At 44.7% G+C, this 24707-nt stretch overlaps 1 protein-coding gene across 6 annotated transcripts in view; it reads right to left on the bottom strand.

Moving 5' to 3' along the window:
- Window positions 1-508: 508 nt before the first annotated feature.
- The window catches only part of SMC1B (structural maintenance of chromosomes 1B), an 82890-nt gene continuing 58691 nt past the window's right edge, over window positions 509-24707 (bottom strand). For all 6 annotated transcript variants that reach the window (XM_078449318.2, XM_078449319.2, XM_078449317.2 and 3 more), the window contains 10 exons: window positions 14743-14884; window positions 13774-13919; window positions 12318-12471; window positions 10289-10387; window positions 8337-8493; window positions 7481-7635; window positions 6292-6443; window positions 4430-4499; window positions 2194-2304; window positions 509-1030 (listed from right to left, as the gene is read on the bottom strand). In XM_078449318.2, the coding sequence (XP_078305444.2) occupies window positions 929-1030; window positions 2194-2304; window positions 4430-4499; window positions 6292-6443; window positions 7481-7635; window positions 8337-8493; window positions 10289-10387; window positions 12318-12471; window positions 13774-13919; window positions 14743-14884 (1288 nt within the window). In that variant the 3' untranslated portion in view covers window positions 509-928. The remainder of the gene's footprint in view (window positions 1031-2193; window positions 2305-4429; window positions 4500-6291; window positions 6444-7480; window positions 7636-8336; window positions 8494-10288; window positions 10388-12317; window positions 12472-13773; window positions 13920-14742; window positions 14885-24707) is intronic.

Consider the following 24707-nt stretch of genomic DNA (forward strand, 5'->3'; position numbering starts at 1 on the left):
CGAGCGTGCGTGCGTGTGTGTGCATGCGTGCGTGCATGAGCACGGGAGGGGCAGGGGGGGAGAGAGAGAGAGAGTGCCTGGTGTTCAGGCTTTGCACTGACCACCAGGAGCCTGCTCGGGCTATTCTATCTTGTGAACTGAGAGGTCACAACCTGAGCAGACGTTGGACGTTTAACCGACCGAGCCGCCCAGGCGCCGCTGGTCTTTACGTGTCCACAGACCCCGTGTGGACGGGTAACTGTCAGTAGATTGCAGTGAGGGAGCTGCTCTGCTGTGTACGAAACTCTAATCCATTCTGAAAGGGAAATGAAGTATTATTGAAAATGCTGCAACTTTCCTCCCCAGAACCACGTATTTAAGCGGAGGAGTCAGTTGTTACTTAGGAAAGCCTGTGTTCGACGTTTTCCCAACAGATTTATACTTAGAGAAATTCAGATTGCATTGAAGCAGACATAATTGTTTCACCTTAAAAGAATTTTTGTTTCTAAAATGATAGATCAGAGACATCTGCGGTTAGAATATTCTTTACTGAGATTTCCTGTATTGACATCAGTTCCCCTGAAATAACTTCCCATAAAACCCAGGTTCAACGTTCTATAACTGACAATATTTGAGAACCAAGAGTTTCCCTGAAAGATTACTTAAACGTACTAGGCAAGACCTAAGTGAAAATAATGCAGAATCCAAAATTATTCTGACTGGCTTTCAGAATGACACAAAATTACACTTTTTTTTTTTAATAATTCGCTCAACACTAACTCAGGAAACCTTACCCACGGGAAGGGGGCCCGAATGATGGACGCGAGCTACAGCGGCCCAGGCTGTCCCGACTGCTCCAGCAGTCTGTCATTCAAGAGCAACAGCTAGGCCGCCGTGACCGTGACCCAGGTCACGGACACCCCCAGGTGCTCAGGGGGCACTCGCGGTCCTAACGCGACTCTTGGTTTCTCTTGCTGCTTTCTTGGCCTTCAGTGTCTGGATACTGAGAAAGATCCAGGGTCAGAACTCTACTGAACATGCCGTCGTCGAACTGAAATGAGAAAAGACCGCTCAAGTCACCTGTCGACTTGGGGGAGAAACGTGTCACTAAACATAAAAGGAGGGCACTAGCGAATCTGGATTTGCACTTAAAAAGGAGTCTCCTTATAACCACGGGTCTCCGTTTACATCCACTTTATGTTTTATATTACCTGGTACAAGGTCCCAGCGCGTGCGGTCCCGGCGCGCGGACTGCCCCGAGCTAAAGGCTACCGCGGACCAGCCGACACAGGAGCGGCTCCAAGGACCGGGCTCCAGGGTTCCGTATTCACAAAGGAAATGCGCTCGACGCAGGAGGCCCCGCTCCGCTCTCACCAGCTCTCACGGGCGGAGAAGGCGCCCGCTTCCACACACACCACAGGACCCGCCAAGCGATCCGCGCTTACCACGGCTCCCCTCGCCTGCCCCCCGGCCCCCGTCCCTCGGGGTTACTCTTCACCAGGGCATCTACGTGTACATGCGTGATGCGCGTGTTAAGCCGTTTTCCTCCTGTTAATCTGCCTTTTGCCAGTCTGATTACAGGGCCCCAGCCAGAGAACCTAAGTGCGTAGAGGAAAAAGGTATTTTTTGTTCCCCTACACTGGTGTGAGAATTTCCGGTGCTCCCTTGCATCTTGTAGGCACAGGAAGGGAAATTTTTATCTTCGTTTAAATGAAAACTCAGGAAGTAAAGCCTTACTGTCCCCAGACTGAATGATCCGAATTAGCTGCTCTACTCCATTAGCTCAGGTAAGTGTTTCGAACAGCTGTAGGTGTGTTTGAATTCTAAGTTACAACTTGGAACGTCTGGCGAATTTGTTTTGTTTCCCCTCTGGTCCTTTCTGAAAGATAAATGGGCCCTTTAGTGCTACCCACAGTGCATTTGTTTGGTCTAAAACATGCAGACGTTACGGAAATATGAAACACAGTATTAACAGTTTAGCGTGTACCTTACAGCTCTGTAATTTTGTTGCTTTTTCACTTCAAGTCCATCTTAAAAATTCTGTCTACTGTCGTAGAAAAATAAGTCGTTTTAAAAAATCTTACTTGATTCAAAAAAAATCACTTAAGCCTAATATTTATCAACTGCAGAAATCAAACAGCATGTGCAGACCCCCCTGGTACTTGTAATTTCACTTCAGGACACAACAGGGAGACTCCTGGGGCTGCCTTTTACCTCCGGGTAGATGCCTATCAGCGCATCGGCCTGGGAATAGAACTCCTCTTTTAGGGAAATGATTATCATCTGAAACTGCTCCTGAGTCTGCTCTTTGATGTAACTTGAGACCTGGGGGGGGAGGGGGACAAAAAGCACACATTTCACCAGCAAGGAAAGGCTTCCTTTCTGGGCCCCGGGAGGGTGACTGTGCCCATCTCTGCCCATCGTAGGGGACAAAGCACTTACTTGCCTTGCTGGTAACTCAGTAAACCCAGTATAAGTGCAGAAATGGAAACCGCTCAGATTAAAAGGTGAAAAAAATTGTAAATCTTACTAAATCTGCCATCGAAACTTTAAGAATATTTTAAAGAACAAAGCTCTAACTTAAGATATCATCAAGTGAACATGCAATCAGTTTTCATAACAAGGTAAAAACGACCACTCAGACATTGAGGAAGGACCGGTCTTTAAATTTCCATCTTCCTATTTTGCTAATAACTCAGAGCCAGAAGATAGGAAAAGTGGCAATTATATATATTCAGGAACCATCCTCAAATCCAAGGAATGGGAGTAAGATAGAAAGGGGTCTTGTTGAACGAAATCTGCTGAGAACCCAGAGGGAGATGGAGAAGGACTGGGCACAGCCCCCCAGGATATTTGCCACCACCCCCCCCCCCCCCCCCCCCCCCCGCACGTCTCTGAGGGGCTGGATGGCTCTGGGCCGCGCGTACGGGTCCCGACTGTGTGGGACTATGGCCCAGTGCTGGGTGAGGAGTCACAGGCGGAGGTGAGGGACCAGGAGGGGAAACTGCTTCTGGTGAAGGGGTTGAATTCACAGGCAGAAGGAACTCGGTTCAGCATCAGAGGCAGTGGTAGCCACTGTGGAGCGGCTGTGAGCGGGACGGGGGTGGGACACACTGTGTTTGCTGAGCTACCCGAGGTGCACGGCGGGCACCCCGGGCACCAGAGGGGGTGGCCGTCACTTGGGAGCCGCTCACGCGTCCGCCCGCGCTCAGCATGGCAGCAGAGCGGTCGGCAGGGTGGATCCTGGGGGAGACTGAAGGGTGACAGGTCTTTAATACACAGGCTGGATGCCACAGAACAGTCTTAAGTAAGACCTTGTCCCTGGAGAGGCCAGTAACACAGCTCCATCTTGCTGGAAGCCACGGACACCTTAAAAGCTAATGAGAAAAGAGCCCACAAAAATAGACCCCCCCCCTCCCACCCCAACATACGGAAGATGGGCTACAAAGCACCAAAATTCACCTCTTCGGGGGAAGAGGTCTCCTAAATGAGGCCGTCGAGTCCAATCAGCCGATGCACGCTGGCCGGCGTTCAGGAGACAAACAGATTGTCTTTTGTTCCTATTTTCTTTCCCTTCCCCAGTTAACCTGAAGCCTGGCAGGTCACAGAAGGTGGCTCTTTCCTGTCCTCTACAAAGTTCAAAGGGATCGGGGATCTGGTTTTTAAACCTCTGACTACGGAGCGGATGTGTTCAGAACGCAGGGATGAGAAACCTGGGCTGGATGAACACAGCTCGGGCAGCGCCGAGTGAGGCCACGTGGGCCGCCAGAAGGGCCTCAGCCGCAGCTCCCGAAACCCCCCCCCCGACTCTGGCATCTCCTGCCGGGCTCCAGGGAGCCCAGCGTCAGGGACCCAGGACTCCCTCTCAGAGGTGGACTCCTCAGCCAAGCTCACGAGACTAAGGTATATACGCCACGATGCCGGTTTACAAAGAGCCTGGTCCTCTCTGGAAGATGAACGTGCCTGGAAGCGGAACCAGGAGTCCACTTCGCCCATCTCCAGAATGGACGGCTCTGGCAGCGGGACCGTGACGCCGGGAGTCTGCAGGCGGAACCGCCCCTCCTCTTTGGGCGCTTCCACGGCTGACCCCGTGCTCCCGTCAGACTCCCAGTGGGGAGCTGTGGCCTCACAGTCCGTCTCTTTCAGGTGGCTTTACGCTGACGTCTAGAACCGGGGAGAAGCCACCCACCAGCAGTGCTGTGGATTCAGCACAGCGATCCTGACTTGACTCCCTGTTTTGATTCCCCAGCAATTGACTGAGGATCCCCCGCCCCTCGAATGAAAACTGCTCCCCCACAGCCTCTCCTGTTTAGATCTTTAACTTAGATTTGATTTTTAATCAGCCGTTCTCCAACCAACTGGGTGTTCCAAGGCAGGCGGCCTTCTGACCAGCACGTGATCCTTGGACTACAGGTGTTCTTCCGGAAATTAAAAGCAGGGAGACACTCACTTTGCCAATGTTAGTGTTGTCCAGGGCTGCGTCCACTTCATCTAAGACAAAGAACGGAGCGGGCCGAAAACTAGGAAGAAATTACAAGGAACAGCTTTGGTTTTCGAGAGACCTGGAGAAGATTAACAGTATTCAGACTGAACAAGATCCATCCCCTTGGATGCTTCTGCCTCAGTCACCAGGTCACCAGTGACCCCGACGGTGCCCAATCCAACGGGCAGTGCTCAGTCGGTGTCCCCCGTGACCTTTGCGGGTGGCATGGGGGGCTGCCCCCACCTGGCGGCCCGATGTCACAGATGACCGTCTGCTCCCCCACCCCCCCCACCGCTCCTTCCAGGTCTCTTCCGCCAGCTCCTCTCCGAGCGGTGCTCGAACGTTTTCACACCGCGGTGCCCTGGGGTACGGTCCGTGGTCCTTCCACGCTAATTGGCTCGCGTGTGGTTTCATCTCATCTCTGGGATTTAAACACCATCCGTATACTGATGGCTCCCACACCCTGCCTGCCTCATGTGCCCAGCAGCTTGCCCAGCGGTTCCTGGCGGGTGTCTGATAAACAGCTAAAGCTCATCCCTGATCCCGCTCCTCAGCTGCCCCTCCAGACCTGTTCCCTCCCACGGTCTTTTCACTCGAGCTGGTATGTGTCACCCCTGCCGCCTCCCTCTCACCCCACACCTTGTCTGCTCAGCCGACACTCACCCTGGGCCAGCCCCTCTTCCCCACAGTTCCTATCCCTGTGTCCACCACTGTTGCATACGGCCCGTTCACTACGGATGCCGGCTGTCTCTGGCCTCAGGGCCCTTTGCACATGCTGTTCCTCACGTCTAGAACAATCTTCCCTTAGCTACATCCACATGACTTGCTCCCTTCATTCCTTCAAACTTTGTTCAAATGTTGCCTTCTCAAATAGGCCTTCCAGGGTGACTCTAATATTGCAAATCCCTCCCTGCTATTTACTGTCTCCAATTCCCTACTTTATTTTCTTCTCTATAGCATCTGCCATCGCCTGATAGTCTCTCTGTCAGACAGTTAGTTTACTAAAATACCTTCTCCTCTGTCTTCCCCAACAAAAATAACGTATCTTTGAGGCAAAGATTTTGTTTTGTTCCCTGCCGACTCTCCGATGCCTGCACCACCACCCGACACACAGCAGATCTCTAATCAGTATCTGTCGAATAAATGGATGGTGACAGTAATTACTAGTAAGGGACCCCTAGTAATAGTCTTAATTCTGCTGCGATTTGCTCAACACAGGCTCACGTTTCGATTCCTGCTGCCTGCTTTCCCCAAAGTCTCCTGCATGAATGGTGGTATTTTCTTTTCCTTTCCTGTACTGGCCTCCTCTTATGAACATCAGCTGATGCTAATCCTTCTGGTCGTGAAAGTAGAGAGGGAGCACCATGCACACCTGGGCCTTCATCTAATGACTGGAATGTTGAACACTAGCCGTCCTGATCTTAGCCGACATCTTCTCCATTTTCCTCAGATTGCCACCACCATTAGTGGAGAGGAGGAGGTTAAACGTTTTTTCAGAAGAAATACTCTGTGTAACATTCTTTACCTAAACACAGCTCTCTGAATGTATACTAGGAAAACAACACACGGGTTGGATGTTTTGTTCTGTTTGTCGGCAATCCTGATGTCGCATCCGTCCATCCCAGGATTTCCTTTCCTTTCCTTTCTATAAACTTGGAATATTAGTAGCCTCTGGTAGTTGCAGAAATGTAGTGAAAATCTGTCAAGGACTGAATTATGTGTTAGATTTTCAGTCTAAATTATTATAGGCCTAAAACAACCTGAATCGTCTGGCTGAAGAAAACAGTTTTGTAGCACATACACTGAAAGACACTTCACTGTGGCCTTACCTGTGCACCGCGAACAGGAGGGCCAAAGCTGCCACACACTTTTCTCCCCCCGACAGATTGTCCATTGGCATGAACCGTTTGCCTGGAGCCACGCAGTTATAGCTGATTCCCTCTAGGTAAGGCTCTTCTGGGTTTTCTGGGCTAAGAAATGCCTGAAACACAGGTTATTTATTAGCAGTATCACAGAAGCAATTAGTAAAATTTCGACTTTGGAAACTGAGAGAGGTTGTGAAATATTCTATTGGTGAGGTTTTCCTCCGTTTTGATGGGAAAATACCAATGCCTGTAAACAATGTGTATAGCTGTTCATGCAGTCACAGGAAATAGGGTTGCATGGGTGGTAGGAGAGGGAAAACATTCTAACACACACAGAGGAGTAGGCCTTCCCGTAGGACTGCCATTCAAACGTCAGCAGCACATGTCGCAGTCTGACAAAAACAGTCTTTGTTCGGCTCACCCGTTGGCCCGTCATCAACCATTTATTGAATAGCCGTTGCGGGCCAGGTACTGTAGATACAGGCAGGAATCCTGCCTTCAAGAAGTTAATGGGTATATTTTAGTCTTACTTTACTGAAGATAAGTAAATTATTTTCAGGTAAAATCCTAAGTGTCTGATCCAGGATCAACTTTCAGCCATAAAAGAACACCAGCAGAAAGGTAAAAGCAGGTGTAGAAGTCCCCCATGCACCCCTTGATTCCACGTTCAGTGCCACGGGGTCTGCTGTGGGTACTGACCGCGTCACGGGCAAAGGTTATAGCAAAGGGACTATCGACACAGTCCTGCCTTTGGTTCCTTCCTCTCCTTTGTACTCCGCCCAACTTGTCACAGACCCCAGGTCAGACATTCCCAAGACCCTCTACAGAACGTGACCTGTACTACAGAGACCACTGACTGCCATGAAACCAAATTAGCACCAGGCAACAGAACTCAGAACTGAAGAGAATCTGGAAACAAATGACTGAACCCCCTCATTTTTCAGATGAAAAAATGGAACCAGAGAGGTTCTGCCTTGTCCAGGCTGACCAGTGGGACAGTGAGTGGGATCTAGAACACAGTTACTGTGGCAACCAATGTTCTGGAATCGACTGGAAGTGGGTCACTCAGATAATGCGGTGGATATTTATTTCCCACCAGAAAAAAACGACCACCAACACAGTTTCCAGCGGCATTTGGGGTGGAAATACCTACTTGGGCGCTGACGTTTCTGCAGAGCTTCTTGTAGATTTGATCAATGGAGACGGAGACGTGCTCAAAACACTGGCTGAAGAGGTCGTATCTCCTTTTTTTCACCTGTTCAAACTCTTGCCTACACACTCTGGCTTCCTTTCTGCTGGCCTCAAAAGCTGACAGAGAAGCAACGTTCTTTACTTTGAAGACCAGTGGGGGGAGGGCTTCTCTTGGTGCAACTTTTTTTTTTTTTTAATTTTTTTTTTAATGTTTATTTATTTTTGAGACAGAGAGAGAGAGACAGAGCATGAGCAGGGGAGGGTCAGAGAGAGGGAGAGACACAGAATCTGAAACAGGCTCCGGGCTCCGAGCTGTCAGCCCAGAGCCCGATGCGGGGCTCGAACTCACGGACGGTGAGATCATGACCTGAGCTGAAGTCGGACGCTCAACCGACTGAGCCACCCAGGCGCCCCTCTTATTGCAACTTTAAAGTATAGAGTATCTTAAAAACTGGATTTTGAATTTGGTTGTCTGGAGTAAAATCTACCTTTAAAATACCCCAATTGTTATTGATTCTAAGAACATGGCTCTTAAAATTGATGGGCCCTTTTTCTAATTTTTAAATAAGAGCGACAAATTCTGTGAAAGAGAATCTAAGACGGCCATCACACTGGTATAAAAAATTATGTTCTAAAATAACCAGTATACTTTTTTTTTTAAATTAAAGCAGAGCACTTCTTACCAAGGCAGCAACTAGTGACTCAGTACTAAAAGTACACATTAATATGGGATGACAGAGAAAGATCTAAGTTAAAAATAAAGAGAACCCACGACCCCCAGGAGTGCGGCCTTGCTGGCAAGTACCGCCCAGCCTCACCGTCTGTGGACTCCTGGAACTTGTCCCTGACGGTCTTCAGGTTCTCCAGGGCTCTCAGGTTTGGGGCCGCCGTCTTCAACAGGACCTCCTCCTGGGACGCCACCTGCTGCAGCAGGAGTCTGAGGCGGGCCTCCACTTCTTTATCCGTTTGTAGCGCCTATTGACAGAGAACAGCGGTGACCGCTTGCCTTTCAGACCCTAGCTGCCGAGGAATTAGGCACAGGGCCCTTCAGGACCAGGTCCCTGCCTCCCTTTCTCCGCAGCCACCCCTTCCCTCCCTTGGCGCCTCGGAGTCTAAAACACAGTCGGGCCGCGCTGTCCGCAGCTCCCTTAGCCAGCTGTGCCGTGCCGTGGCTCCAGTGTTCTAGATACTGCTCTCCCGGAACATGCTTCACCTCCACACTTCCTCATGTGGGCAAAAAGCAGCAACTCATAGATCGCATTTTCTCATTCGTTAAAAAATACTGATCGTTTACTTATGGATTAGACCCCGAGGATTCAGTGATGAAACTGTTCTGTCCTTGCTCTTAAAGAGCTCACTGGGAAGTCGGACACCCAGGCTGGCATTGACAACAGTGTGGAGACCCTCTAACGGCAAGCGGAGGTGCTGCGGGGCAGGGAGGAGGCACCCAACCAGTCTGGAGGGGGAGACACTTCAGCTGAAACCACCAGGATGAAGGGACCTTAAGCGAGGAGGGAAAGGAGGAAGGGGTGTAGGCGTGACCTTCCAGGAAAGCGTTCTTGCCCTCCCAGGGTGGTTCATTAACATGAGGAATGTGACGGTTTTAAGGCATTGAGAAGAGAATTATTTGAAAAATGTTGGGTACACTGGCTAATTTACGTAACTTCTTAAAAACAGACACTTACCTTATATGCCACCTACCAAAATAAACTTCAGATGAATTAAATAGGTAATGAAAACAAAACACGAACAATATTTATAAATATTTACTCAGTAATAAGGTGGGTGAGGATTTTCTAAACATGAAAGCACTAAATAGACTACAGAGAAGACAAAAGCTGTTTTGTGACTGCCTAAAAATAGAACTGCGATCCACGAGCCCAGCAAATCTCACAGCACCTGTAAGAACATGTGAAATTGAAAGGTGGACCTTGCTACCTGGCATCTAGTCTCCACCCCTGTCTCACAGAGCCCATGCTTGAGCTTTCCTCCCTCACGGGTCCCTTGTAGCAGGGGGCGGGGGTCCCTGCTTGATCTGAGGCTCGCCAACCCCGTCCCCCCGACGGTGACTGGTCACCAGTTCTGGCCACTGTGATGCCAGCACAGCTCCTGGGGCTCTGTCAGAAAAGCCCTTCTTTACCCTTGACACACCACTACGAAGGCGGCCTGTCTCTTGCCTGAAGGCTGCGGGGCTGCGTGGCTGGAACGCTAGGACCGGCTAGTCGCTGTGCCCTCCACGAGAGACGCGGCCTCGGGATGGAGGCAAAACGCAAATGCGGTATCGGAGCGCGGCTCACAGGGACGACGGAGCAGCAGGGCCAGAGATGCCGGATTAGAGATCCTGAAACCGGACCCCAGGTCTGTGCTCTGCAGCCGTGACGGATGTGTCTGTCCCCTACTGTGGGGGCCACAGCGGGACGATGACAGGCCACCCCAGGCTGCTGGAGTACGGTGGCCACTTGTGTCTGCTGCGGGACTTCTCAGAGACTAACGCTCACTGTAAATCTCCAAGGAGACAGCCTTTCAAAAAACTGGCTGCCCACAGAAGACTTCATTTGGGAAGCATTTCCAAGATACTCATGTTCTGTGAACACACAGTGAGAAAGGCTGACAGAAACATTTTTAAGAAGTTGTCTATTTAGACCATTTCTTCAAACACCATTAGCCAATCTACTTTTTCCCCTGAACCTACGGTCAAAACACTCTTCTGTATTACCTGTAAATATTCACTGTCACCATGAACTAGCCCTAATGGAAAGCCTCCGTTTACCTTCAAATCCTCTCCCAGGGAGCTGTAGTCTACCTCAATGGCTGCTTCTTTTTCATAGATGTCACTCGTTGCCTGGGTACTTTCTGCTTCAGTGCCCAACTGAAAAACAGATGAAGCCCCTCCTTTGTTATGAGAAATGGGGAGCTCTACTCCTCCACCTGTCCCGAGCCCTTCAGCTGATCGCCACCTCACTCGGGTGAAACGCTAAAATCCTCACGTGGCCTGCAAGGCTGTGACGACCCGGCAGCAAGACCCCCATCCGGCACAGTCTCTCCCACCATAGAAGAGTCTTCCAGGAGAATCCCGGAGACCTAGGGAACACACCCTGTCTCCGCACCTCCAGTGGAAGGGAAATCTCAGGTTCAGCCTCAAAACAGTGATAGGACAGTTACTCCTATGACAACTGTTGAAATGATTTCTGCCTGGTGTTCCTTGTTCAGCCCTCTGGAGAGAGACAATTTCTACCTAGTGCTTTGTCTATTTCAGCCTTTATAGAAGATCTTATATCGTATCCCCATTACGTGGCCCCTACCAGATGTGCTTACCAAATTCCAGTCAGGGAACTCACCACTCAAGTAGTGGTACAAGTGTTCCCTAGGAGAGGAAAGCTGTTTCTGTGGCCTCTCCTCCCCAACCCTGTATCCACCTTGGGACCAGAAAGAACCAATGTGATCTTTCCTCTGGGACAGGCCATCTTCTATTGGAGGAGAATGATCGTATTCCCCAAGACTTCTCTTCCCGGACAATATGGTCGGGACCTTTTCACTCTCCTCAACACTTTATTCTTAAGAAGCATCATGCTTTAAAAAGTGAATGCAGGGGCTCCTGGGTGGCTCAGTCAGTTGAGCATCGGACTTTTGATTTTGGCTCAGGTTATGATTCCAGGGTCGTGAGATTGAGCCTCATGTCAGGCTGCTGCTTAAGATTGTCTCTCTCTCTCTCTCTCTCTCTGCCCCTCTCCCCTGCTGGAGCGCTTGCTCTAAAAAATAAATAAAAAAAAAATACTATTTTTCTTTCTAGAGTATAATGACTATTGTTTTTCTGCTCCCATGTACTTCTGCTGTTAACAGACCCCCTCCCTTCTCTCTCTGCATCTACACAAGTGGACCTGTGACCCAGAACGAGCCAGAGTTCTTCCCCAGGATTTTCCCAGCAGAGAGTAGGGGAGAGTTCTCTTTCCCCTCTGGTCAGAACTAGTGGTTACAGCTGTAGCCTTGTGGGGAAGGCCCATTTGGGAGAATAAAGCCAATATATACTGAGCCAGAAAGAGTTCTTGATGGTGTTCAAATTCCTGGACTGAGTCTGGCATGAGATCGCCTCCATTCCAGTCCTGTCCCTTTACCCCCTTTAAAGCCTCTGAACTGGGTTTATGTCATTTGTGGCCTGGAAAGGGCTCTCTCCTTTCCTTACCTCCTGTCTGGAATGCGATCTCTGCTAAAATAGAGAAAAAAGACAAAGACTTGGAGTATAAGGTCGTGAGAAGTAGTCACGTTAGCAAGGACGAAGGACTTCTGGAGTGGAGGGTGGACGGAACAGAGTAGATGTCTGACTGCCGGGCAGAGCAGGGCGGGGAGGAGGGAGGTAGGGGGGAGACCCCAGGGAAGAAAGGGCTCAGAGAGGAATGACCTGAAAGGCAGGACCAGCCGTTTCTGTTGCATCCGGTGGCGAGCTAACCGGAAGATACTCTGTCTGAAGCCACAGCACAGCCTTGCTAACACCACCCCCAGAGGTGGCTAACTCCAGCGGCTCTCGGGTATCTAATGTGTGGGAAAGAAACTGGCCCATCCCGCGGGGGCTCAAAGGACGTGGATGGGCAAGAGACGGAAGAGACGGCACAAGACGCCCAGTCCTCTGTAACGATGACCCTTTTGCCCCTTTCGCCTCCCAGGAGATGTCTCCTCCACTCCTAACGGGGCTCTGGGTGGGGCCAGGGGAACCGTCTGCAGCGCTGGGACTTGGCTAAGCAGCCACCGGGCGTTACACAAGTTCCCCACAGCTGCGTGCATTTTGAAGTCACGTGGTAGAATACCTCCACTTCAACGATGTCGTCCAGCGATCCCAACAAAAGAATTATTTCAAGGTCTTGAACTTTGCAGTCAAGCAGCATATTGTGCTTCTCTAGCCGTTTCTGTTCCAAAGAAGTCTGAATGATGACAACTTCTTTTTGCCATTTTGCCACTTCCCTGTAAATACACAGATATGAAAAGTGATTATATTTTACCCATTCGAGCTGTACCAGAGAAGAGAAACGAATGTGTTACAAATAAAACTGCATGGAAAAGATTTTTTCCTAGGAGTGCTGTAAGTTCTAGAGTTATCGCACTGATGCTGTTATGTAAACTTTAACGCTCTTGAGAAAGGCCATGAATGTAATTAATTTATCCAATGGAGCATTTTCAAATAATAAACATAATTACTTTCATCAGGCTAGTTTGGCTTTAAAATCTATTTAATTTTTCAAGCTGCATTTCTCCCTCAATATAAGCTCTACACTTTAGAGCCTCAAACCAAGACAAACAATCTTTTAACAAGAGAAATGTCTTACCAGGTAAGTCATGACATACCTATTTCCTACAGCCCCTATTAACGTAATGCCTTCTATCTTAAATGAGGGTTTGGGGGTTTTACCAAGTAAAACAACGTGGTATTTTTAAGAGGTCCCAGAAACAGGACCAAAAAATAAAATAAATGAAGAATTATGTGGTTTTCAAGAATATGATGATAAACAGAGATGCGGTTCTGTTTAAACTAAATACAACCATGAAAACAATTCAAGAGTAGATGAACTTTAACTCCACTCAGAAACCTTAGACAAAGAACTTTCTGCTCTATCTCGAAATGCTGAAGGGCTTTGAACAGTGAGGAAGACTACGAAGTGCCAAGAGTGGAGCAAAAAGAGAGCACACGTTTCATCTGACCACTTACGGTTGAAAAGCAGAGGTCGCTGGGGTGCAACAGGCCACCTGACTCCAAGTGTCCTTGTCACCATCACGACAAACACACATGCTCATCACGTGCCAGGTTCTAAGTGTCCTAGGAACAACCCCTCACTGAATCCCGACAACCGTCCTGGGAGGCAGGCACTATGAGATCCCCACGTTAGTATTTCCTTCTGAGGAAAGGCAGGCACAGCGTGTAAGCAGCAGAACCGGGGTACCAACCACACGGCCTGGCTCCAGATCCCCCCCCACCAGCCCGCCCTGCGTCCTCACCCAGGCGGACTGTAGGAAGACCCTGTACACCAGTGTCAGAGGGACTCCGGGTAAGGGACTCTGTTCAGGGCCACGTCTGCATCTGCCAAAAAGAACTATGCATTCTCAACAACTGACCGCCTCTTTTGGTTTTCCCCTAAATGAGAATGTCTGAAAGGTGTGATGTGGGACACATATTCAAATAACAAACTGCCTCTAACAGATTTTAAATTGGTAGTAAATGTCTTTAAAACTCTGGTTATGGTCCTTTAAGCTGACAAACTTCTCCATTACCTATCAATAGCCAGAACTTTCTTCCGTTCTTCTTCAAGCTGAGCTTGGACCTTCTCCGTGTTGGCATTCTGAGTGACAAATACGTCCTTAAGTTGCTGCCGCTTCGCCATGAGTTCATCCACAATTTGCAGACAAGTTTCTTCAGCCTGAACGAAGATGATTTGCATTGTAGACTTAATTATGTTTTACGTTAATAAGGTCAACAGATCAGCTCATCGTCAATAAAGCAAAGCAGTGATTGTGTGTGCTGCTTGAACTTCTATTCCCGAATGTGACCCACTCTTGTTCTACACTTCTTGGAGACTGGTAATTACCACCTGCCTTTGTCCCTCACTTTGGATTCATTCCTCAGCTTGCTACCCTCTGACTCTGTTCCATTGGACGTTGTCCAACGAAAATGTTTTTGCAAAAATGACCTCTTAATTGGCAATTAAGCAGACATCTCCCAGACTTTACCTTTTTGGCAACTGTCCTCACTTCCTCCTTCCCGAGCTCCCCCCTCGCTTCACTGTTCCTCAGCATCTACTGCTCTGTCTGGGCGGCGGGGCGGGGTTGGGGGGGTGGCTGGGGGTGAGGTCTCAACCATGCACATATGGCTTCAATCTACTCCCATTAACCAGCCTGGGCTTCTCCTGTTCTCCACGTGCCCTCCACCTGCTAGAGTTTGCTATGTAGATCTCACACAAGCGACTCAAGCTCCGTGGGTCCAGACTTTCCTCTCTTTAACTTGCCCCTCTATCCACGAATCGCCCAAATTAGAACTCAGGAGTCCTCAGCGGCACCTACCCCGCACACGCCTCTCCCACTTCAACACCTAGTAATTTGTGAACCTGCTGATTTTACTTCCAGTATTTCTCAAACCTGCCCCCACCCTTCCCATCGCTATGAGAACACTTCGGGAGTCCAACAGTGTTTACGCAATGAAAGAAATCATTTCAATGGCAGCGCACTTCAGCCGCCTATAGTTACCTTCTTTAGGTTATCGATGTCTTCTCTGCCTTTTTCGATGGTTTCTTCTAATGTACGGATCTTATTCAGCTTCTTCTTCAGCTGATTGCGACTATATTCGAGTTGAATATTAAGCAGAGTTTTCTGTTTCTCAAATTCTAATCTAGTATAACAGAGTCAAGTGTTACAAGTGGTAAAGAGCCTTTAGTTCTTTATTTTTAATTGTTATCGTGGAAAATTTTTTAAAAGCTACAAAAGTAGAAGGAATACTGTAATGAATCCTGTTTCTTCTAGAACTCTACTGGGCACTGCTCTCCAGCACTGGGTTATTTGAAGCACATTTTAGACATCATATAATTTCATTTGTCAACATTTTAGTATGTGTCTCTGAAAGTGAAGTGACCACAAACTACTATAGATAGAACTGAGGACAATTCCTTAATATTGAATTGTGATCACTGCCAGATTTCCTGAGTCTCATTAAAAACAACAACAACTGGGGCGCCTGGATGGCGCAGTCGGTTAAGCGTCCGACTTCAGCCAGGTCACGATCTCGCGGTCCGTGAGTTCGAGCCCCGCGTCAGGCTCTGGGCTGATGGCTCGGAGCCTGGAGCCTGTTTCCGATTCTGTGTCTCCCTCTCTCTCTGCCCCTCCCCCGTTCATGCTCTGTCTCTCTCTGTCCCAAAAATAAAATAAAAAAACGTTGAAAAAAAACAAACAAACAAACAAAAAAAAACAACAACAACTGGTTTGTTTGAATCAGAATTCATACTTTGCATACGATACATGTTTCTTCAATCTTTTATCAGCTCCCTCCCTCCCTTCGTCTTTAAGTTACAATTTATGTGCTTATTCTTGTCTATTTAGTCAGTCTTTGCAAGTGGCTAGTCGTCCACAAACTCCAAACTTGGGGACTAAAGAACATGTTCCTTCCTGAAGCGCTTCCTACTTTGCCAGCTTCACAGACTCCTCGTAAAGAATTCCAAGACCCACTGCAGCTCATTCTTCCCATCCTGTCTCCCTCACATACCCCAACGGCAACATTCAGTCCAGAAACATTTTACAGCACCGTTATCGGAGATTGTGCTAGATCCTGCTGATACACAGACCACAAGAACAGGAATGATAAAAACCGAGTGCTATTCCAGGAGAGGGGACTGCATGCCAGCCGCTGTTACAAACACCTTTCCGTGATTTAACTCACTTAAGTCCTAGGACTCTCTGAGGTGGGTGGTAGTCCTATCCCCGTTTATGATGAGGACGAGCAGACCAAGGCAGAGCCAAGTTTCCTGCCCAAGGCCACCCAGTCAGGACATGGTGGAGCCAGGCGTGACACCCTCGGAGGCTCTGCTCGTAGCCGCTGACAACAGCGCCTGTGGTGGTGGTGGACAACAAACCCCCGAAGGACCTATTTCTGCTGCAGACTCGTATGCAGACCACATATGAGGGAGACACTTCTTCACTGGCTCTGGACACCACGCTACTCCAGCTTTCCTCTCCCCTCACTGGCTGCTCCTTTAATAGTTTCTGGTGACCTCACCCAGGCACATGGCTTTAAGTGCCATCTGCATACAGACCCAGACTTTATACCTCTGCCTGCACCTCTCCCATGAACTCCTAGCCTGTACATTCAACTGCCTACTCCACGTTTTCAGTCGGATGTCAGAGGCATCCCAGCTACGTAATAGATAAGCTACTGGAGGTAACGAGAGAGTTTGGCAAACTTATCATATGTTACATCGATCTAAACGTCGATACCGTGTTTCTACACCGGTAGAAACCAACTAGAAATACAGCATAAAAAGAAATACTATTCATAAGAGAAAAAAAACCCTCTAAAATATCTAAGAAGTAACTTATGATAACACAAGATCTCAATGGAAAAGAAAACTTTAAAATTCTAATAAAGAATATAGATGATTAGAATAAATGAAGAGTCATACTATGTTCTTAGATGAGAGGACTTGATATTTTGAAGATGTTCTCCCCAAATAAATATATAATCAGACCCAGAATCTCAATCAGAATTCCAGTTGGATTTTTATGAGAAATCCAATAAGCAGTAGTAGACATAATTCTTTAGAAAGATAATCTACTGAAGTTCAAGCAGACTTCAGAAAAAAAGAATATGACAGGGATAAAGAGGGGGGCATTTTACAAGGATAAAGGGATTAATTCAGCAACAAGACCTAATGATCCCAAATATGTATAGACCTAATCACAAGCCTTTAAAATACATAAAGTTGGGGCGCCTGGGTGGCCCAGTCGGTTAAGCGTCTGACTTTGGCTCAGGTCATGATCTCATGGTTTGTGAGTTCGAGCCCTGCATTGGGCTTTGTGCTGACAGCTCAGAACCTGGAGCCTGCTTTGGATTCTGTGTCTCGCTCACTCTCTGCCCCTCCCCTGCTCACGCTCTGTCTCTGTCTCAAAAATAAATAAAACATTAAAAAAATTTAAATTAAAATAAAGTAAACTCACACCACCAGAAGAAGAAATGGACAGATCCAAAAGTACGCTTGGAAATTTCAACACCCCTCTCAGTGTTTGCTGAACAACCAGGCAGAGGACCACTAAGTTACAGAGAGGATTTGAGTGACTAGATTTAGCTGCCACCGAAAGAATACTCCACCCACCCCCCAGCAGGTGTCCATTAAACAACACACTTCTGAACCCCAGAAGGGTCTTTGAAAGAAATCACATGGGACGTTAGAAAATATTTTGAATGGGATGAGACTGAAAACACAACATACCAGAAGTAGTGGGATGCAGTATAAGCAATAGTTGCAAGGAAAGATACAATTCAAAATACTCATATTAGAAAATAATGCTTATGTACCAAAATAAGTAGAAGGAAGAAAACAATAAAGGTGAGAACAGAAATCAACAACATAGACAAACCACAGAGAAAACCAACGAAGCCAAGAGCTGCTCTTAGAAAGGATCAATAAAACTAAAACACCTCTAGCTAGGAATCAAGAAGAAAAGAAAGACGATAAATCACCAATATCAGAAATAAAAGAGATGGTATCAGTTCAGATCCTACAGGCATTAAAAAGGATAAAAAGCGATTATTATTAACTTTACGTTAATAAATTTGACAACCTGGGTGAAACACATAAATTCCTTGAAAGAAATAAACTACTAGGACCCATTCAAGGAAAAAAATACCCTGACTAGCCCTACATCTATTAGGAAAACTGAATTTGTAACTAAAAACCTTCCCACGAAGAAAGGTAGGTGGCCTCAGTGGCTTCACTGGCAAATTTCACCAAACTTTTAGGAGAGAAGTAATCTAATTCTACAAAAACCCTTCCAGAAAAAACAAGCGGAGAGAACAATTCTTGATTCATTTTATGGGTTTGGCATTAGGCATTGCCCTGATACAAAAACATGACAAAGATATTCCAAGAAAAAAATATGTATACCAATACACTCATGAATGTAGATGCAAAAATTCTTAACAAAATTTTAGCAAATCAGATCCAAAAATATTTGAAAAGGATACAATACAGTACGACTGAGTCGGGTTTATCCTAGGTATATCAAGTTGGTTTAACATTCTAAAATCAATCAGTATAATTTACTACGTTAATAAACAACAAAAAACCCCAACCATGTAATCATCTCAAAAGACGACAGAAAAAGTATCCATTCATGATGAAACATTTAAGCAAACTATAAACAGAAAGGAACTATCTCAATCTGCTAAAGGGCACCTTAAAATTAAAACCATACCTAACTGTGAAAGACTGAATGCTCTGCCGCTAAGACTGGGAATAAGGCAGGATGTCTGCTCTCACCACTTTTACTTACTCGACATCGTACTGGAGGTTCTAGCTAGTGCAGTAAGACAAGAGAAAGAAACAAAAGGCACACTAATTGGAAAAGAAGAAATAAAATTATTTTTACTGAAATATGATCGTTTATATAAATAATCCCAAGGAATCTATAAAAAGAGCTCCTAGAACTAAGAAGTTTAGCAAAGTTGTAGTATACAAGGTCAATTTATAAAAACCAATCTTATTTCAATATACTACCAACAATCTATTTGAAATTGATAATCAAAAACAGTTCTATTTATAATAGCATAAAAATATAAGGTACTTAAAATTGAACAAAATATGAATAAAATTTGTACACTGAACACTAAAGAACATTAATGAGAGAAGTTAAGGAAAATGTACATAAGTGAAGAAGGTTACTATTCATGCATTAGCATTAAAACATGTCAATTCTTCCCAAAGTGATTTATAGATTTATACAGTCCCAATCAAAATCCCAGCAGACTTTTACGAGCAACTGAAAAGCTGATCCTAAAATGTACATGGAAACGCAAAGGACACAGAATAGGCAGGGGCTTGACCTGCTTTGTCCACTGTTGCAGTGTCAGTGCCTAGAAGAGTGCCTAGCTCATGGGAGGCTTACATTAAATAGGTGTTGAATAAATGAATGGACTATGAATTATAGAGAATAAAATTAAAGGAATGGGCCAAAATATTGATAGTTTTTTATTTCTAGACAATGGGATAATGACTGATATTTTTTAAAAGTCTTTTCTATGTTTGCTAAGAGGTACATATTACTTTTGTATTTAAAAATTATATTTGATTATATGAAAAACCCACAACTAACATTATACTCAATGGGAATAAACTGAGAGCTTTTCCCCTAAGGTCAGGAACAAGACAAGATGTCCATTCTCACCACTTTTATTCAACATAATATTGGAAGTCCTAGCTACAGCAACCAGACAAGAAAAAGGCATAAAAGACATCCAGGCACCTGGTTAAGTGTCCAACTCTTGATATTCGTTCAAGTCATGATCAGCTCATGGTTCGTGGGATCAAGCCCTGCATCAGGCTCTGCGCTGACAGCACAGGGCCTGCCTGGGATATTCATTCTCTCTCTCTCTCTCTCTCTCTCTCTCTCTCTCTCCCCCCCCTTCTCTGTGCCCCTCCCCCACTTCTCACATGCATGTGCATGCTCTCTCTCAAAATAAATAAACATTTATTTTATTAAAATAAAAAAAAAAAATTAAAAAAAATTAAAAAAAAAAAATTAAAAAAAATTAAATTAAAAAATTAAAAAAAAAAAAAGTGGGGCACCTGGGTGGATCAATCAGTTGAGCATCTGACTTGGGCTCAGGTCATGATCTTACAGTTCGTGGGCTGGAGTCCCTCATCAGGCTCCATTGCTGACAGCTCAGAGCCTGGAGCCTGCTCTGGATTCTGTGTCTCCCTCTCTGTCCCTCCCCTGCTTGTGCACTCTTTCTCTCTCAAAAATAAATAAACATTTAAAAACATTTTTAAAGAAATAAAACACACCCAAATTGGTACTGAAGAAATAATACTTTCATTATTTGCAGATGACATGCTAGCATATATAGAAAACCCTGAAGACTCCACCAAACAACTACTAGAACTGATAAATAAATTCAGTAAGGTTGCAGGACACAAAACCAATATACAGAAATCCACTGCATTTCTATACACATTATTTAATGAAGCATCAGAAAGAGAAATTAAAAACAATCCCATTTACAATTGCATCAAAAATAACAAAATGCCTAGGAATAAACTAGGAATTAACCAAAGGGGTGAAAGACCTATACTCTGAAAACTATAAAACATTGAAGACAATACAAAGAAATGGAAAGACATCCCATGTTCATGGACTGGAAGAACAAATATTGTTAAAACGTCTGTACTACCCTAAGCAATCTACATATTTAATGTAATTGCTACCAAAATACCAATAACATTTTTCACAGAACTAGAGCAAACAATCCTAAAATTTGTCTGGAACCACAAAAGACCCTGAATAGCCAAAGCAATCTTAAAAACATAAAACTGCAGATATCACAACTCCATATTTCAAATTATACTACAAAGTAGTCATCGAAACAGTATGGTACAAGCACAAAAATAGACACACAGATCAAAGGAATGGAACAGAAAACCCAGAAAAAACCCACGATATGGTCAACTAATCTTTGACAAAGGAGGCAAGGCTATACAATGGGAAAAGGACAGTCTCTTCAACAAATGGCGCTGGGAGAACGGGACGGCTCCATGCAAAAGAATGAAACTGGGCCACTTTCTTTCACCATACACAAAACTAACCTCAAAATGGATTAAAGACCTAGATATGAGACCAGAAACCATAAAAATCCTAGAATAGAGGACAGGCAATAATGTCTCTGACATTGGCCAGAACAACTTTTTTCTAGATATGTCTCCTGAGGCAAGAAAAATAAAAGCAAAAATAAACTATTGGGACTACATCAAAATAAAAAGCTTCTGCACAGCAAAGGAAACAACCAACAAAACTAAAAGGCAACCTGCAGAATAAGATACTTGCAAATGACATATTTGACAAAGGGTAGTATCTAAAATATATAAAGAACTTATACCACTCACCCAAGAAACAAAACACCCAAAAAACAAATAATCCATTTAAAAATGAACACGTGAACAGACATTTCCCCAAAGGAGACATATAGATGGCCAACAGACACTTGAAAAGATGCTCCACATCACTCATCATCAGGGAAATACAAATCACAGCGAGTTATCACCTCACACCTATCACAATGGCTAAAATTAAAAAAAAAAATGCAAGAAAAAACAGGTGCTGGTGAGGGTGTGTAGAAAAAGGAACCTTCATGCACTGTTAGTGGGAATGCAAACTGGTACAGCCACTGTGGAAAACACAACAGAGGTTCATCAAAAAGTTAAAAATAGAACTACCCTACAGTCCAGTAATCACACTACTGGGTATTTACCCTAAGAATATGAAAACACTAATTCAAAAGAATAAATGCATCCGTATGTTTATAGCAGATTTATAATAGCTAAACTTTGAAAGCAGCCCAAGGGTCCATCAACAGAGGAATGGATAGAGAAGATGCAGTTGTATATACAATGGAATATTAGTCATAAAAAAGAATGAAATCTTGCCATTTGCAATGAGCTGAATGGAGCTCCTTACAGAGTATTATGCTAAGCAAAATAAGTCAGTCAGAGAAAGACAAATACAAAACAAATGAACAAAGGAAAAGAAAAGAGGCAAAGCAAAAAACAGACTCTTAACTAGAGAACAAGTACATGGTTACCATAGGGGAGGTGGGTGGGAGATATGTGGAATAGGTAAAGAGGACTAAGGGTAAGTACCCTCATCTTGATGAACATATGGTGTAACACAGAGAGCTGCTGAATCACTATATTGTATACCTGAAACTACTATAACACTGCACGTTAACTACACAGGAAATAAAAGACTTTCACAAGTAAGTAAAAATAAAAATTATATTTGATTTTTTGTCTATGTGAGATGATGGATGTTACCTAAACTTATTGCGATAACAATTTTACAATGCATGTAACTCCGACCATTATGCTATACACCTTAAACTTGACACAGTGATGCGTGTCAATTTTATCTCAATAAAACTGAAAAAAAGAGAAGTACCTAATACAAAATAAACCAATCATCTAGATGAGTATAAGTCTAGACCTTAAATAATCTGCAATCATAAATGCTTTGTGCTTCCTGTTTCTACAGGACTTTGACTACTTTTAAACATAAAATGATTACACCCCTTGGGCAAAGGGACTGTCCTTTGACTTACGGTACAACCTTGTCATTGTCACTATTGTATCCTTAAATTTAGAATTTATAGTCCTATTGTCAAAACAATCACATTTGAATAGATAATACATGGATGTGGTACAAAATTAAAAAGGTGCAAGAATACACAAAAAGTAAAATATCTCTTTCCCACCTTGCCAGTCTTCTCAGAGGCAACCACTCTTTACGATTTCTAAACATATATGTGTACATATGTTCTCCCCCGGATTGTCATTTGTCTTGATTTTCTTCACGGTACTGTTGCCATGCAAAACATCTTTATTTCTATACCTTTGCATTTTATCCTTTCCTTTATGGTTCCCGGTGTTTAAGTCATACTGAAAGACCTTCTCTAATCTGAGATTATTTTTGAAAATTCTCTTATGGCTTATCCTAGTATTTTTATGCCTTCATTTTATTTACTAGAATGTTTGGCATTGATCTGGGTCTGAAGAATGAGACAGGGACCCAAGTACGTTTTTCCAGGTTGGAAACACATGTATCCCAACATGATTTACTGGAAAAGTATATTTTTTCTCTACTTATATGAAATGCCAGCTTTATATTAACTTGAATTTCCCTTATAGATCTGGACTCTATTTGTGAGCAAGTACCTCAAGATTTTAATTAATCCAACTTTATACATGTTTTCAAATCTGGGAGTCCTAGTCCTTTCTCATTACCCTTTTCAGATTTTTTCTTAGCTAGTTCTGAATGTGAACTCTAGAATCAGCTTACCCAGTTTTTTTTTTTTTTTTTAAATGATAGTTTTTTTTTTTTCAACGTTTTTTATTTATTTTTGGGACAGAGAGAGACAGAGCATGAACGGGGGAGGGGCAGAGAGAGAGGGAGACACAGAATCGGAAACAGTCTCCAGGCTCCGAGCCATCAGCCCAGAGCCTGACGCGGGGCTCGAACTCACGGACCTCGAGATCGTGACCTGGCTGAAGTCGGACGCTTAACCGACTGCGCCACCCAGGCGCCCCTTTTTTTTTAAACCTTGTCCATACATGTGTTGAGATGAAATTATGGCTTAAATTAGGGAGAACCAACTTCTTTATAATACTGAGTCTTCCTATGAAAGAACTAGTATGCTTTTTCTTTCTTTTTTTCCTTCCTTTCTTTCCTTTGTTTCCATTTATTTATTTTTGAGAGACAGAGACAGAGCACAAGTGGGGGAGGGGCAGAGATAGAAGGAGTCAGAATCCGAAGCAGGTTCCAGGCTCCTAGCTGTCAGCACAGAGCCCAATGCAGGGCTCGAACTCACAAACTGTGATATCATGACCTGAGCCGAAGTCGGACGCTTAACTGACTGAGCCACCCAGGTGCCCCTGCCTTTTCTTTTTATTCAACTTTATTATTTCTCTGTCTTGTTTAAATTTCTTTTTTTTAAAAAAGCTTATTTAGTTTTCAGAGGGGTGAGGGGCAGAGAGAGAGAGAGTGGGGAGAGGGAGAGAGAGTGGGGAGAGGGAGAGAGAGTGGGGAGAGGGAGAGGGAGAGGGAGAGGGAGAGGGAGAGGGAGAGGGAGAGGGAGAGGGAGAGGGAGAGGGAAAATCCTAAGCAGGCTCCACACTGCCAGCGCAGAGCCCAATGCGGGGCTCAAACCCACGAATTGGGAGATCATGACCTGAGCCGAAATCAAGATTCGGACACTGACTGAGCCACCCAGGTGCCCCTAAAAGTTTCCTTATATACTTTCATATTTAGTAGGTTTATTCCCAAGTACCAAGTATTTTACACCTTTTTCCTACAATAATTGAGATATTTTCTCCCTACACATTGTCTCCCTGGTAGTTTCTATATAGAAAGGCTACTAATTTCAAAATTAATTTTTATATTAATTTTTAATTTAAAATTTTCATATTAATATTTGTATTCAGCCACATTACTGAATGCTTTTTTGTTTCTAACAGTTTTCTAGGAATTTCAATGTCTAATTTGTTTTCTAGGAATTTCTAGATATGTATCATATAACCTGCCAATAGTGGAAGTTTTGTTTCCTCCTTTGCAAATGTTTATGCCTTATTTATATTTCTTGTCTAACTCTATTGACTATTATTTCCAGGAGCACATTAGGTAACGGTGATACTGAATATTCTTCTCATTTCTAATTTTACTAGGAATACTTCTAGTATTTTCCAACGTTACTCATGAAAACATAATGCTGATTTAGGATAAGGTATATTTTCTCATATTACAGATACCTACTCACATTTTAAGAATTTCAAATCAAGAATGGATGCTGAATTGTGTAGTTCTCTTAATCATTTCTAGAGTTGATTGATTTTTCCCCCTTTGATCATTAATATGGCAAATTATGGCAATAATCCCTGATACAGAACCATCCTTTTATTTCT

The sequence above is a fragment of the Panthera onca genome, chromosome B4 (assembly GCF_046562875.1).
Source record: "Panthera onca isolate mPanOnc1 chromosome B4, mPanOnc1 haplotype 2, whole genome shotgun sequence".
Classification (NCBI taxonomy): Eukaryota; Metazoa; Chordata; class Mammalia; order Carnivora; family Felidae; genus Panthera; species Panthera onca.